General features: G+C 43.0%; 1 protein-coding gene across 1 annotated transcript; it reads right to left on the bottom strand.

Moving 5' to 3' along the window:
* Positions 1 to 16: 16 nt before the first annotated feature.
* On the bottom strand, positions 17 to 15,313 carry LOC148734349 (putative molluscan insulin-related peptide(s) receptor). The gene is made up of 11 exons (XM_088752767.1): positions 15,168 to 15,313; positions 14,250 to 14,488; positions 13,272 to 13,364; positions 12,645 to 12,699; positions 4,319 to 4,571; positions 3,517 to 3,637; positions 3,368 to 3,429; positions 3,181 to 3,272; positions 2,445 to 2,557; positions 2,007 to 2,214; positions 17 to 534 (listed from the first exon to the last, which is right to left on the bottom strand). The coding sequence occupies exons 1-11, from the start codon at positions 15,311 to 15,313 to the stop codon at positions 168 to 170; spliced, it is 1,749 nt and encodes a 582-aa protein (XP_088608893.1). The 3' UTR covers positions 17 to 167.
* Positions 15,314 to 17,493: the final 2,180 nt, after the last annotated feature.

The raw sequence follows: 17,493 nt of genomic DNA, 5'->3' as shown, positions 1-17,493 counted from the left end.
TATTGCGAGGATCGCATACAGAAAATAAACTTTATTGCATTTTTAACAAACATACTTTTTTGTTCAGAATTGGCTACTAACGATGTAAGAAAGATAATTCAGGAAACTGTCTTTATGTTCTCAATAAATCTTTGAATTGCAAATCTTGTTTCAATTTAAGTACAAATTCAAGAATACACAGATGATTTTCTCCAGGGTATGTTTGAATGACTTTTTTCTTTCCCTGCTACTGACTTGATGCTATGCTTTCTTCCCATGTGATTATTACGTGCCTCCTGAGTTAGAGTCAATGTGCTGCTAGCTTGTTCCGAGTTCAAGGAATCGTTTGATTGCAGGCCCTCCCTCTCTCTAAGTCCTTGCATATTTGCCTCTCTGGCGTCAAAATTTGCCATGCTATCGTCAAGGATAGTGGTAGCGGGCACACCAACGCATGCGTTAACAAGCTCTCGGTTCTCGAGTAAGGTTTCAATAATCTCTGAGGGTTTTGGTCTTTGGGCCGGATCTTGATGCCAACACTTCCCAATTAGGGAGACCCTGTAAAAGAATGCAGACGAAACTAACTTCAACAATCACAGGCTGGCTGTCGATCAGTCACAAAGACAGACACACAGACAGACACACAGACAGACACACAGACAAACACACAGACAGACACACAGACAGACACACAGACAAACACACAGACAGACACACAGACAGACACACAGACAGACACACAGACAGACACACAGACAGACACACAGACAGACACACAGACAGACACACAGACAGACACACAGACAGACACACAGACAGACAGTAGGTCAGTCGTTCAATGAGTCACCCAGACAATCGATCAGCCAGTCAACGGATTTCAGCAACGCACTCAGTCTACTACTAATTGACTCATTCAGTGAATCGGTCATTTATTCAACAAGTTATTCACATCCCTGCAGTAAGTGAGTCAGTCAGTCTAGCTGTCAGCTTTTGCAGCTGTCTTGCTTTCTGTCCAAAAGCCAGTGTTTTTTCCTTTTAGCAACTTGTGTATTTGGCCTCATAACTTACTGAAAATGTGATACATGATTTACAAGCTAAGCAGCCCAAAACGCCTAAGCTCACCCCAGTTTCACGATCGAGCAACAGTTTACTAGGAATATTGCAACTCCTCGATAGAATAAATTTTTATCATAATTTTACCCTCGATTTTTTTTATTCCTGAAAGCTTTTTGTTACTCATTTATACTCCTAGGTGAAAACGGGCACTGTAAGAGTGGGGTACCCCATATCCTTCCCACAGCACAGCAAGCCATAGCGTACACAGCACAGCCAGCCATAGCGTACACAGCACAGCCAGCCATAGCGTACACAGCACAGCCAGCCATAGCGTACACAGCACAGCCAGCCATAGCGTACACAGCACAACCAGCCATAGCGTACACAGCACAGTCAGCCATAGCGTACACAGCACAGCCAGCCATAGCGTACACAGCACAGCCAGGCATAGCGTACACAGCACAGCCAGCCATAGCGTACACAGCACAGCCAGCCATAACGTACACAGCACAGCCAGCCATAGCTTACACAGCACAACCAGCCATAGCGTACACAGCACAGTCAGCCATAGCATACACAGCACAGCCAGCCATAGCGTACACAGCACAGCCAGCCATAGCGTACACAGCACAGTCAGCCATAGCGTACAAAGCACAAGCCAGCCAGGGCGCGACCCAGGACTTTCTGGTCCGAAAACAAGTGTCCTGGGGCCCGTTTCTCAAAAGTCCCGGTAACTTAACGGACCCGTAGAGCGGTTCTGTTTTCATTCAGGATGGGAATTTCAAAAGTTATGAAAAAACAAAATGAAACCATCAACTAAAGAAACAAAATGGAGCAGAACCTGCTTTTATATCCTTTGAATTTTTATTTTAAAACATGGCCTCGGGCCCGCTAAGTTACCGGGACTTTGGAGAAACGGACTCCTGACCACTAGGCAACCACAATCTCTGTAAGAAATCAATGAAGATACATACATTTCTTGGCTGGACTGGTTCGGTATTTCCAATGTGTAGCCTTTCTCCACTCTCTCCAAGACTCCTGCGTTGGACATCCCTTGGTATGGAAAGCCGCCGATGGTAGACAACTCCCAGAGTGTGACACCATAAGACCAAACGTCTGTACACGGAGTGAATAAACCTTCCCTGATAGACTCTGGTGACATCCATCTAACAGGCAGCATAGCTGTTGAGTCGTGGAAAAGGAAATGTATGTTAAATCTTGCTTGAAGTTTCTTACAACTACATGTATCATAGCTGAAACTGCAATCTTCTATTTCAAGATCTATTTGATAAATTGCAAAAAAAACAAAAAACAGAAAAAACGAAAACAAAAACAAACAAAAACAAATAAAGAAACGAGCAAACAGAAACCCTCTTTCTGATAATCTGGTTTAGCTTCAAACTTGTACCTACCCCTCCGTTGAAACCTGTAATAATCGTTGTTTTGAAGAGTCCGCGCCAATCCAAAATCACCAATCTTTATAATGTTCCCAAACCCGACCATGCAGTTTCGTAGCGCTAAGTCCCTGAAAAAAATGGCAGCAAAGGACAAAAGGTCGCTTAAACAAGCTCTGTCCTCATAATGTTATGTGCATCTTACAGCATTTTGATCAAATCTGCCAAGTTTTCAAATTGAATCCTTCTAAATCGTCTCATTTGTCCAAACCTCCCCCGTTCCTTCCTGTTAATTTTCTCGTTCTCTATTTTCTTCAGTTATTAACCTGTTAATGTCTTTGCCGTCACACGGCGTGATATACATTTCCTTGCTACATAAAACGAATTAAGATTTTAGATAGCTCAGACAGAGAAAAATAGGGAGAGGATGGGGGAAGCCTCAGATGGTTGTGAGTGCTTATAGCGCATTTGAGGCTGCAGCACTTTGCAAAGGAGCCGCAAGTGATAAAATCTTTGTTTCCCAACCCGAACGGTCTGCATCATTCCTTATTTTTCCGTCAATAGACCTGAATCCTCTCGCCTGGGATAGTTCTGGGCATTACATGTAACTCAAACAATCAGTTTGCTCGAATTTGAATTCACTATCACATGAAACTCAGAAAGTTAGGTCAATAGTGTCAGTTGGGCCAATAATGTCCTGGTATCCTCTTTCTGTTGTGCATCTATGATTTGTCGCACTAGTCACTAGCTTCACCTGTGTACGAAGTTCATATCCGTCAAATACTGGAGCCCGCGAGCAATGTCCAGTGCCATAGTTGTCAGACTTTGCGGAGTGACATCTTCTGACTTTAAAAGAAATGTTTATGTAATGTTAGTCCTGACAGAAATTCTGCCATGCAGTCCCAGTATCTAGAAAATCGATCAAAACTGTTTACTGTTACCTCTGGAGCTCCAGGTTGATTCACCATTCGACGCCGAGCAAGAAGAAAATTCTTCAAGTCACCTTAAAACACAACAGAAATTGTTTTAACTGAACTCAAGAAGCTCCGAAATTGTACAAGGGTCGATCGGAACGTGGCAGAAGTGTTACCGTGAATCATGAGTTCCATGACGATGTACACTGGTTCGCTTGTCGTACACACTCCAAGTAGCTTCACCAGATTTGGGTGGAAAAGGAGCTTCATTTTATCTGCTTCACTCAGAAATTCAATCTGTGCAGGGCAAAAGTAAAAAAAATAACTAATCATATCTGGATTAGAAACTTGTTACTTGTTTTTATTATCTTCGCAACAAACGATTTTTAAAAGCAGGGTACAAAAACTGATGGTGATGTTCAATGCATGTCGCATGGATGCCTTTATTTTATCCTTTCTTTCAAAATATCATTCCATATGCAGAGAAAAATGTTCGATTTTTGGCCACATTTGCTCTTATTGTGCATCATTGATGCCTTTATTTTATCCTTTCTTTCAAAATATCATTCCATATGCAGAGAAAAATGTTCGATTTTTGGCCACATTTGCTCTTATTGTGCATGGTCTTATAGTCAATGCGTGTCACATTGATGCCTTTGTTTTATCCTGTCTTTAAGAATATTTTTCGGTATGCAGAGACAAACAGTAACTCTCGTCAATCGTACCACTTACATGTAACATGTTTGGTCATATGATCAAGAATTGATCGACTTTTTTTTTTCCCATACGTTTAATAAGCTCTAAGAGTCAACTAAGAACTGTAAAATCAAATTTTTATTTGATATTTAATTTAGCACTGTTTTGCTTCGACTCCATCCCGAAAAATCTTCAACGTTCCAGATATAACTTTCTCATGGAAAGGAGTTATTTCCTTCAGGCCAAAACAACCAACGTGCAGGATTTTTCACAAACTCTAACCTTATCCTCGATCGTTGCTCCAACTCTTAGGGTTTTCACTGCCACTGGAACTGAAACTTCAGATTCCTTCATTCCCAGACCTTCTCCTCCAAACACAGCTCCGAAAGCTCCCTCGCCCAGTTTCCTGTTTAAAATCAGTTTTTCTCGCGGCATTACCCAGTCATCTAAGATAAATATGGACCCGGTAAAGTTGGAATCCAAGAGACCCAGTTCGCGCTGACGATTTTTAGTATTGCGGTACTTTGAAGAATATCTGGCGGAGAAAAGAGAAAAAAAACAAGTGCTTGTATATGTGTATATATTCCTCTCATAATATTTATATATATATATATATATATATTGTATATATATATATACAGTTATATATCTGCAGTTATATATATATATATATATATATATATATATATATATATATATATATATATAACTAACTGCAGACAGTACTGTTTCGGCCTTCTGGGCCTCATCAGTGCAGTGCTAATGCTAGGATGGAGGAGAACCAATATGGTCACCCCAAACGATCCAACCTTTGTGGTATCGTCTAAGCCATGCCAGAGTGCTCAAACTAGAGTACACTAGCGAGCATGCGCAATTGCAGCAGCAATGACTCATCCTAGTTAGAGTGCTCAATTTGGACATGAAAGCAAAGCTTTGTATGCCAAAGAGCTATATCTAACTGCACTAACATATATATATATATATATAACTGCAGACAGTGCACACTGTTTCGACCTATGTGGGTCTCATCAGTTTTTTATGTTTAAGGTGGACGGCCGGGCCCCCGATGAAGGGCGTGTGCAATGCCCGCCGACCAACAGGACTAATCCCACCCATGGCTTGCGTGCAATGCCTTAGGGTTAGGGTCCACCAGAAACGAGGGTCACCAGACGCCAAACTCGCTGGGGAATCGAACCCCACCTCACAGAAACAAAAATTGGGTACACAGAACTAAAACGAACAAGGACAAACAGACCAGTGCAGTACGCCAACAAAGGAGACCAGCACATGGACAACAAAACAAATACTCACGAAAGGCTACTGTGCAGTGCACCAACAAAGGAGACCCAGCACAAGCAGCGGACAGACACACTTACAAAGTAGACAGAACGAACGATACTAGCCATGGGTTACGAAACAGATACTAACAATTAGGCTACTGTGCAGTACACCAATGAAGGAGACCAGCACAAGCAGCACAAAGACACGCCCACTCAAGCAAAAGATCACACGTCACTCAAGCAAAAGAAGAACGAGGCTACTGTGCAGTACACCAATAAAGGAGACCCAGCACGAGCCTAACCGAGACACACTCATTCGAGCAAAAAAGGAAACTAAATAACTACGGGGAGCAGGACTAAATGGAAAAGACAAGGGAGTCGTTTACCACTGAAGCTATGATGCCACGGGCGCCCCACTGACGATGGAAGACGCGACGACGCCTGTCGGACTTGCACCGCCTGAAGGAAATTGGTAAATAAAACTTCAGGCGGGCCTTGATAGAAGCAATCACCGCCACAGCGCCAGGACGAACGTTACGGAAACGGAAGTCGTTCCTACTCCGCCAAATACAAAACTTAGAAACATTGAGCAGATAGACAAAGACACGCGGGACAGAAACCAGTTCACTAGAGTTGAAACCAAAGAGGACATGACGTAAAGAGATGGCAGGACACATAGGAGAGAAGGAAAACAGCAAGGACTGGACCCAGGCGAGAACACTCTGAGCAAGTGGACAGTAGAAGAACAAATGCTTGAGTGACTCGACCGTGGGTCCACAAAAACACGAGAGAGGAACAGATAAACCAAAAGAGGAGAGACGCCGGGCGGTGTACAGGACGCCGTGCGCAATCTTCCAATTTAGGTCGATGACACGACGGTCAAGATAAAAGAAGGATAGGGCACGCCACGTGGCAGGCCAGTCAAGGTTGGGATAGATGAATAGAAACTTAAGGACACAATAAGGCTGGACCATGTTCTCAGAGAGAAGATATAGGTAGCAAGACTTGGTAGACATAGTAAGAACGGGAGAACAAACAAGAGGGCATGAAGAGCCGTAGACTAAAGAGTTTTTTGACGTGGCGAAGGCCCCGTCGAGCTTACGCCAAGCCAAAACCAGAGCTTGATAGAAGGGCGGCAAGACCCTGAAGTCGAAACTAAAAGGACGAGAAAACACAACAAGAGGAGAGACACCAAACAAAGAGTTAAATCAAAAGGACATGAGAGCGACCCAACTGGATGGGGAGGAGACGAATCTCCTCACCCATTGACCAAGGAGGGCCCTCACCTTGGACTGAATATTAACCACAGAAAAACCACCAAAAAGGGGAGATTGAACCACGGCCGAACGGGAGACAAGCTCAACCTTGCCAGACCAGAAAAACGAGAAAACAAGACGGGAAAGCTTCGCCTCCACCCAGGCCGGCATGTGGATAAGAGAGGCCACATACCAAACCCGGGAGAGGGCGAGAGCGTTAATGACTAGGGCCTTGCCATGAAAAGAGAGAACACGAGAACGCCAAGACTTGAGAACACGGTCCACCGCATTAATGCGAGGACGCCAGTTGTCTTCATCAAGGTTACCGGGGCCGACAAACACCCCCAGCACCTTGAGCTTAGCAGGAGACCAGTCAAAAGGAACCGGGGGGTCCGTACGACCCCGCCAACCACCCAACCAGAGACCCTTGGACTTAGAAAGGTTGATCTTAGATCCAGAAGCTAGTTCAAAAAGCTTGTAAGTCTCAAGGGCAGCCAGAATGCCAGAATCAGTGGTAAGGATTAAAGATGTATCGTCCGCGTACTGCGAGATGGGAGACAGTACGGGACACCCAGGGAGAGACAGACCCTTGATACGGGGGTCTGCACGGATACTACACGCAAGAACCTCAGACACAAGAACATATAGGAGGGGAGAAAGAGGGCACCCCTGCCGGACACCACGAGAAAGGCTAAAGAAAGGAGTCAGGAACCCATTCACATTGACCGCGCTTTGAACATGAGTATAGAACAAGTCGACCCACGCGACAAAGGAAGGGCCAAAGCCCATGGTGACAAGAGTGGACCGCATGAAGCCCCAATCCACACGGTCAAAAGCCTTCTCTTGATCGAGGGACAGGATGGCGACAGGGGTGCCAGAAGACTCAGTATAGCTGACAACGTCTCTAAGCAGAGCAACATTTTCTCCGATAAAACGGCCAGGGACTCCGCATGTTTGATCTCGGCTGACAACGAGGTGTATTACCCGGAGGAGACGCCCAGCTATGGCACGAGAAGCAAGTTTATAATCCACGTTTAGAAGAGATATGGGCCGCCAATTTTTGGGGTCAAGGCGGTCCCCCTTCTTGAAAGACAGAGTGATGATACCTCTGCGCTGAGAGAGGGAGAGAAAACCAGAGGAAGAGCATTCATTAAGAACAGAAACAAGATCAGAGCCAACCACGTCCCAGAAACGGAGATAGAATTCCATAGGCAGGCCGTCTAAACCAGGTGCCTTGTTACGAGCCATGCCCTTAAGAGCGACGAGGACCTCTGATGATGTAAGAGGGCCCTCACAACTGTTGGCCTGATCTTGAGAGAGAACAGAAGACAAATTTTCAAGAAGAGAAGATTGAACATGAGGGTCAGTAGGTGAGGCTGTATAAAGACTAGAATAGAAGGAACCAAGAGACGCACAGAGATCGGCAGAAGACGAGACGATAGAGCCATCAGGCTCTCTCAGCGCAGAGATATGACGGTCAGCGGAACGTTTTTTCTCGAGACGAAGAAAATACTGCGAGGAAGACTCACCCTCCTCAACCCATCGGACTCTCGCACGCACCTGAGCCCCCCTCGCAACATGGGAATCAAGCCGGGCAAGCTCAGAACAAGCAGACCGCCAAGGGTCAATGCAGGAAGTAATTCCAGAATCAACTTTGGCCTGAAGATGCTGGACAAGACGTACCAGGGCATCTCTGGATGAAGATGTTGTGCGGGCTTTATTTGCACAAAAGCGGATAGTAAGCCCCTTGATTTTACTTTTCCCACGATCCCACCACTTAGCTAGAGAAGGAAAGCGGGGGATGGCAAGGCGCCAAGCAGACCATTCATCACGGACTAGTTGCCGATAGTCCGGATCGTCGAGGATGGAAGTATTCAGCTTCCAGTAGCCTGGGCCAGGTGGAACGGCATCGGGAACAGACAGAGATAAACACAAACCGCGATGGTCCGAGAACGGACACACATACACGGAACAAGACGACACTGATGGGACCCACGCAAATGGGACCCCAAAAAGGTCAATACGCGACGCTAAACTGCCATTCCACCTGGTCCAGGTGAACCCAGGAGTAGTGGGGTGGAGATAACGCCAGATGTCAATGACGCAGGACGCCTCAAAAAGATGGTTTAGTGTGGGAGAACTATCTCCAGACAAGGAGGCGGGGTCTGGGCCACGCCTATCTCGAGCCCTATCAAATACAGCATTGAAATCTCCAGCAAGGACCGTAGGGATGGAAGGGTCGATCCTTGAATGAAGGCCATCGAAAAACAGGTCTCGTGCAGGGTTGCAATTAGGAGCATAGACACAGACAACTCGGAAAATTTTATCATGAAACGAGAATTCACATTGTAAGAAACGACCATCAGCAGACCAAGACTTTAGAAGGGAGATAGAGGGACGATAGAGAACAACACACCCACAAGAGTGAATAGAACCCGGGGCTAGCACAGACAAGAAACCAGACGAGGAAAACCACGATGAACATTCAGTTAAGGAAACACAATGAGTCTCTTGAAGGCAGATAACATCCACCTTCACCGGGAGAGAGCGCAACCATTGCACGAGACCATCACGCTTCGACCGGTCCCTGATGCCATTGACATTCAAAGTAAGGAGAGACAAAGCCATGAGGAAGAGATGGATGACCCTCATGAAAGCCAGGGCTGGGGCTGGGGTTTCCCCTTCCTACTGGGAAGATTGGGGACAGCCCTCGTACGCTTAGAGACCGTACTCGCCAACTGAGTATGAGAAGGAACCATGACACGTTTCTTAGAGCGTTTCCTGGAGACAACTTCAAAACCGTCCGATGACATGCTCCTCGTGAGAGGAGAGGAGAATTCAGAAATATCAGGAGACTCTGAGCCCTGAACAGGGGTAGAGTCCTGAGAGGAGAATTCGGTGATATCATCATCGACATTAGTGACACTTTGGCCAACACTAGTATTAGTGGTACTTTGACCAGACTTAACTATTTTACTGGTACTTTGACCAAACTTAACTAATTTACTGGTACTTTGACCAGACTTAACTATTTCACCGGTACTTTGACCAGACTTAACTAAAGAACTGGTACTTTGACCAGACTTAACATTATCAATAAATAATTCACTGGAATTAACTAAAGTACTGGTACTTTGACCAGACCTAACATTATCAATAACTATAGGACTGGTACTTTGACCAGACATAACACTATCATTAACTAAAGGACCGGTACTTTGACCGGACTCACTATTATTAACTAAACTGGTGTTTTGACCAGCGATACTATTATTAGGAACACTATTTATTTCTGAGGCCTCAGATTGTTTAGGAACGTTATTTAGATTACTGATTTCATTATTACTGGCTTCGCCAGGAGCAGAGATAACCATTTCTTCAGACGGAAGATCAACAGATTCGTTGGGTGGACAAGGAACGTTACCCGGCAGATTTGCCACATCTCCAGAAGAAATGGGCGGGAAATCAGCGGCCGGGGGAACAACATAGGGCGTAGAGCCCCAGACATTTCCGGTACGGCGGGAAGGGCAGTTACGGGCGAGATGACCAGCTTCCCCACATTCCCTGCATTTTCCATTGAAGGGACAGTCAGCAGCTTTATGACCCATGGTTTTGCAGATAGAGCAGAATGGCTTGATACCACGATACCAAATGCGCACAGGGTAACCGTCAATGGTGATTTGTGCGGGGATAGGTTTCTCCATGGACATGGTCAGAATTCGTGATCCAGTAAGAAGATGTGGACGCCCCATGAAAGCCTGACGTTTGCAGAAGAAAACTTTGCCAAAGGTCTTGAAGTCCTCGCACAGGATCGCGTCATCCCCTTCAGCGGGGTAGTGATGGATATAGACGAGCGTGTGTGGACGATCGGAATTGGTGACACTACATTCCACACCATCGAGATTTATAAAACCGGACTCAACAAGACTCGCCATATCGTCAGGATCTTTGAAAGTGAGGCGAATAAGGCCTCCCGGAACGAACTGAACCGCAGATAGTCTATTAAGGTCGATTTCCTTTTCCAACATTTTAAGAACAGCTGGTCTAGGGTGGACCGTAACTGCCGCCGTAGCATGGACAACACAAGTTCTAGCACATATTAACATTTTGAAAAGGAATAGGAAGAGAGAAAAAAAACAAAAAGGAAAGAAAGGAGAGAAAAAGGACTACAACAATTGCCAAAAAAGGCAAAAAAGGCAAAAAAACCCACCAAGTTCAGCAAAGCTGAAACCTGGATGGGTTCCCAACAAAGTTCGGCCCCACCAAAAAAAACCAAAAACGAGATGGGTGACCGAAAACAACAAGACAAAAAAGACTGGCGTTCCACTCCCGGCAGGTACTTAGCACAGTCGAATAAATTTGAAAAATGAGAGAATACTTACAAATCCTTTGCCCACGATGAGGTTTCGGACCAACACTTTACCTTGCAAAGATGAAATCCCGCGTCAGGTAAGTAGGGCGCACACTGTTTCGACCTATGTGGGCCTCATCAGTTTTTTTTATGTTTAAGGTGGACGGCCGGGCCCCCGATGAAGGGCGTGTGCAATGCCCGCCGACCAACAGGACTAATCCCACCCATGGCTTGCGTGCAATGCCTTAGGGTTAGGGTCCACCAGAAACGAGGGTCACCAGACGCCAAACTCGCCAAGCTCTGGAATAAACCATTGCCTGGGCGCTACACTTGTGGGACCAAGTGCAGGCATGTTGCCACGCGAGAGTGCTCAAATCACAACTAAGGTGATGAGCTTCGCCCGAAGGCTAAGTGCATGGCAACCCCAGTGTAGAGTGCTCAATCGCAAGGTAGCCAAAAGGCAAAGCCAAGCGAGAGCTTGGCTTTGCCTTTTGTAACCTTTTATAACCGCTATATATATATATATATAGCGGTTATAAATTAATGACAGGAAGATCGTTTCACCATTACTCTGAGTTTCACGCAGCGAAATTAATTTATAACCGCTATTGAAACGCTCTGCAACCCGCATCGAGCACTTTTTCACAGCCACGACTTCTCCTAGTCTGTTTAAATATATATATATAACAAGTTAAAAGGCCTCGAGCCTGATGAAGGTCTCGGACCGAAACGTTTTTATTAAACTTTCTTAGACTTTTTATTTGAGTATATGTCTTTCTTAGCTCGAAGTTGTCCGTCCTCGTGTACTACAATATTTTTCCTATATATTATATATATATATATACATATATATATATATATATATATATATATATATAACATAACAGCGAGCGCATGCTCGCTGGTTTACTCTAGTTTGAGCACTCTGGCATGGCTTAGACGATACCACAAAGGTTGGGTCGTTTGGGGTGACCGTCTCGGTTCTCCCCCATCCTAGCATTAGCACTGCACTGATGAGGCCCAGAAGGCCGAAACAGTACTGTCTGCAGTTAGTTAGTTATATATATATATATATATATATATATAACTAACTAACTATAATATATATATATAGTTATATATATATAGTTATATATATATAGTTATATATATATAGTTATATATATATATATAACTATTATATATATATATATATATATATATATATATATCTTTTAATTCACAGCGATGAAGTAACTAAGATTTGATTAGTAGATAATGCCAGGCATGGAATCAGACATTTCTATTTGTTTATTTATTTAATCACTTTCACCAGAGTATGGTGAGGGTCGCACAACAGAGCGAGGCTCCAAATTAAGTGCGCCCAACATCCCACCCATCCCACCCCAGGGGAAGACATCCATCACACAGTAATCTCGTGTGTGGGAAATTAACGTCTCCTACCCCAACCCTTCAGGAGACGGGACCTCCATTTATTCGTCTCTATCCGAGAAGACTAGAATATCTAACCATTTCTTGATGTTAGAAAGGCAGCAAATTCTTCTCAATTATTTTAAGACCCTGAGTGTTGGTCCGGCCTGGGCTCGAACCCTCGACCTTCCGCACAACAGTCCAGCGCTCTGTCCATTGAGCTAACCGGGAGATAAGGTCTCCCCCTTTTTTCGTATTTTTGATTTTATAACAAATGCCCTTGTCTTCGCATTATTTACCTTGCGCCTTACCTTCCTTTGAGAATCCAAATAACAAATATCAGGAATACGGAAACAGATGTCAGGGCTTTAAGAAAGATAAAATATCATTAGTGACTGGCTTATATGAAAAGAAATATGTTGTTTTGGTAGGTTCCTCTGAATATTTTGGATATAAAATAGCGTCACTACGTAACCTAAAACTTTCACGACTTTCAACTAAAGCAGAATTTTTTTCCCAACGCTAATCACGGAAAATGTGACCGAATCTCCCATACAAACATTGCGAAAGTAAAAGAACTTAAGAAAAAAATAAAAAGGTGTCTGTCACGCTCTCGAAAAAGTCTATACAAGCTTTCTCTAACGGTGGGAACATAGGAACATTGCAAGAAAACGACGCCAACCAAAGTTAGAAATGGTTTGACTGAATGGTGGCAGGTTCTTCGCTCTCAACTCACAACTGAGTTGCTTGCAAGACTGCGCAAACTGAAGCCGAATCGAACAACATGAGCAATGTAGGGGAAAGCGATTAAATGGAAGTAGAAGAAAAGGATCAAAACAGGGCTAGACCCATCGACTGCTGAAGGGTGATTTTGGTATAGACATACTATCGCTCCTCACTTTAAGAGAACGATCGTTACGTGTCTAAATTTGACTTACCAATGAGTACGGTAATACCAATGGCCGCTCGACAGGACACACCCAAAGCTTTCCTTAAATTCTCTACTCCGCATAGTGCTTTTGGTTCAGGTTCTTTATAGAAATGTCAGAAAAAGCATTAGGATCCCTTTTCTTGGACCCGAACTCGGGGTTTTATAATAATAATAGTTATAGACTGGCCAGAAAGGAAAAGGATAATAAAAAGTATTTTTCTTCTTGAAAAGACAGCTCAAACTTATAGAGTATTCTATAAGCAAGCTGTCTGTAGAATAAAAGGGGTAGGTTTCTAAAGAAAGTGTGGTGTTGCGTCTGCGGGGAAGTATAACAAGGTAATTTGGTTTTATCAACTGAGCTGGTAGTGTAAATTGGCCACCGTGAAGGGTTTCAAAGCTAACGTTTCGAGCCCCTTCGTTAGGGGGAAGGGCAAAGGGCTAAGGTTCGAAACGTCAGCCTTGAGACCCTTTACAGTGGCCAATTTACACTACCAGCTCAGTTGATAAAACCAAATTGACTGTAGAATATATCATCTCTGTCAATAAAATGAATTAAGGGGGCTAAGCTTAGTTTTTTAAAGTCGTTTCCTTGCGACGAGGAAAACTACTCACGCGAAAAATTTTTACCCCGCTTAAGGGACGCGGCCGGTGGAGAAAAGCGATAAAGAAGGTGGTAAAAAATGCCGAGAGTGTTCTTGATAACCATCAAGCCGTGTTTGCCCGCTTTGCCGATCCACTAAACAAAAGTCTGGACAAGGCCAGGAAAAAATTACTTAAGATGCACCAACCATGACACGGCTGCTGTGAGTTGCTATTATTTCGGTGCTGAATGCTATTATTTCGGTGGATCGTAATCAAATCAAAACAGCCCCTGCTAAAAGGTAACAAATTCTTGGCGGATATATCAACATCACGATTGATTTACAAGGTGAGAGTTTACTTCTGTAACTTTGAAACAGAAAATAATTGAAATGAAGAAGCTCACCTGGTAAAACATCACTTGGTATTGTTCCCGAGGCCCATGTAATTTTGTTAGGGTTCCACTGCAAGCCTCCTGAATACGTTGCATTCGGTTTGTAGGAATGGATGAAGTGTTCAATGATCGCGGAGTGCGAGGTGAATTTCTGTTTGATGATAATGTCGGAGAGACGATCTCCTTTGTTGAAGTGCACCCGTCCAGACACACCCAAGAAGTCCACTTGCTGTATATAGCGACGGAACTTTCTGATTAATTGGAAGCGAGATATGATCAAGATGAGGCTTTTTTGAAAGGAGAACCCAAAAAATTGGCAGTAAATTCAAAGTAAAACACTCAGCCACAAAATATCAACCCTTGATAATATTTGAGAATGACTGCTGAAATCTGGCTTGTTTTTATGAGGATTGGTGACGGTCTTTAAGCCTTTTTATTCAAATCTAGATGGGGTAGTTACTCTCTAATAGGCAAGCGCGCGAACTAAGCGGATTTAAAATAAAACTGACGTTTGAATGACAAATTACCATCCGTTTTCTTTAAAATTTTCAAACAAGAGAGTGAATCTAAAAATCTTGATTGCAAGGCTCTTTATCCTTCTCCAACTTTTTCCATCTTTGCCTCACTTCGTATCAGTACTAAGAAATGTTGCATCACTGCTTTGAGCTTTGGTTTTGGTGTTTCTCATAATTCGGTGGCCTGTTTCAGACGAAAAAATTCTGTTACACAGCGCAATTAACCAGTCAAGTGCTTAATCGGGTTACTTGTTTCCCTCCATAGTACAGATCTCGTTGTTTTGTTTCAAAATATGATCGATCGGTTGACATAAAAATTGGCGACGTTTACATTCGTCTTTAGGAAACCAGTGTTCCAGCTTTAAACCTCTAGAAACGTTTTGTAATACCAAATATAACATTAGCATATACTTACACTGAGGTAGAATTGGTGTCAATTTTATCCAAAGCTAAAGAGTCATTCTTAAGCAGTTGGTCCAGTGCTAAAGTGTATGTCCAAACTGCGTCATGCGCAAACGATGCGTAACCCGACCATTCCTTTTTCTGTGAAAGCAAAAACATTGTTTAGGTAATAGGGACTTTAAGCAGTCAGGACGGCAACGCCACGGAAGACGTCGATTAAAGAATGAGTTTCTACTTTTAGTTAGAATTTCGAAAGTGGCTGCATGTGTTTACCGTCTCATAGAGCGCCAGACCTCAAGCTCAACATAACGCATAAAAGTAGCGTTGAGTTCCAAATGTAAATTAAAATAATTTGCCGCCGCGGTTTCGCTTCGCACACGACGCAAATTTTGGTGATTTAACGTTGTTGTTTTGCAAAGGACGGCTGAGAAATGTGCAAAGTTTTAAAACGCACGTGCTGGGCTATTGTTCTGACAATTAGATGTATGAATGAATGAATGAATGAATACCTTTATTTAAGTGTCAGACTAAAATAGCAGTACATAACCACTAAATGGGGACACTACAAAATAAATTAAAAATGACTAAATCCATATATTAATTAAAGTTAAAATGCTAATTGAGCTAAAAATACTAAGATTGGTTAACATGCTAAAATATTTACAATATGTACAAGATAACATGTACTTTAAAAAACTTTTTTACATTAAGTACTGCATAAAATACAGTTGGTACAGTAATTATCAGTGCAGTATTGTTTTTCCACGTTCTCATTGCCGTAGCCTTCGTGGTTTGCTTAAAGTTCCTATTACTGAACGAGGGAGGAAGTTGATAACTTGGCATTGCTTCGGCCAGGCTTGCGCTTCCACTAAGTCATGAGAAAATTTTGATGAACGACGGAACCAGTTGCATTTCTGTGCAAAAAAAAATCGAACCCGGAGATAAGGGGATATTTTTTATTTCATACAAGCACGATTTGTCATCAGAGGTGCTGTACTCACGTACACGATGCTATCTTTGAGGTGGATATTTGCAAACGTGATTTATTCGCGACGTGAAAACAAACTCTCGCGTGTAATTCGCAATAGTAACGCTGATGTGCGGCAACCATACATGACTAGCCATGGATTACGGTTAGGAGGGAGTAATCGTTTTTTTTTCAGGTATCGGTTAAAACTTTGTAAACAATTAAATTGATTTACATGTATATTTAAGCCTGACAAAATTGGCTGAAGTTATTTTGCAAGGTCCAAATTAAAATTTGTGTAGACTATCAAAAGAACTACTGGATGCTCTGTGTAAATTGCAGTACGAGTGTTGGTCAACTATTTTAGCGGGTCCAGTATCATGTATGGACCGGATGGTTATTTTCTCCTTCAAAATTTTTTTTTTATCTTACTGAATTGAAAATGCGAAAGCCTCTTCGGTAAGGGAGCCTAAAATCAGCTAATTTTTCTCATCATCATTCCACTGGACTACACAAGTAAACCTTGCATTGTTAGGTCACATGGACAGAAGCACAAACCCAAGTTAACAAGAGTATTTTGACATGTGTAGCAGTTTAATTTTCCAGGGGCACAGGTTACTGGCTTCAACTCCACAAGAACCGAAGGAAGGGGTGACATCCCTGCTTCCTGTATACTCCTATCAGGAACTTGAGGTGAGTCTTAATTTCTTATTGAAGAGAGTTTGAGAGCTCTTAGTAAACTAAACGTATTATATGTCTGTATACATTTGATATAATCTTTAATTCACAAAGTTTGAAAAGGGATGTTTTTTAAAGAGTAAACCATAGTTTCTAGGCTAACCGATGATGATAAATACATTCCTGTTTGTGAAGTGAGAACTACCCGGCTAAACTTGTTTTGACTGATTCGTGTATTTTTAGTACGCAGACTTGAGAGTGTATAGCCATAACCTATCATAACAAAGAGGCTTTCAAAGTCGCTCGCTGTTTCGCTAAAGTCGATCAGATTGTTGTTCATATTTAGGAGGGTTATCCTGCGATTAAAATACCGGAGAAGTTTGATTTGGAGCTCAGAGGGATAGTTTGCTATGAATAATTCATGCATGAACAATGAGTAGGGTGCATCAAAGGACTTTTCGTTTACCTTCCTCCTTAAGCTAAAATTCCGCCTTTAATACGAGATTTTTTCATAGATGCCGAGCAGAAAAAAAAAAACAAAAAACCGGAGGCCCTGTGCGTTAATGCTTTTTTGTAGTCGTTTTGGAGCACTGTTATGCGTGCTAGGTTATAAATATCATTAAAAAAACCCTTATTTAACGGTTGATAAACAGATTAGTTTTGGGTAATAAATATGTTTGAAATTAAACGTAGG

The sequence above is a fragment of the Stylophora pistillata genome, chromosome 3, assembly GCF_964205215.1.
Source record: "Stylophora pistillata chromosome 3, jaStyPist1.2, whole genome shotgun sequence".
NCBI lineage: Eukaryota > Metazoa > Cnidaria > Anthozoa > Scleractinia > Pocilloporidae > Stylophora > Stylophora pistillata.
This window is presented reverse-complemented; position numbering and strand designations above follow the sequence as displayed.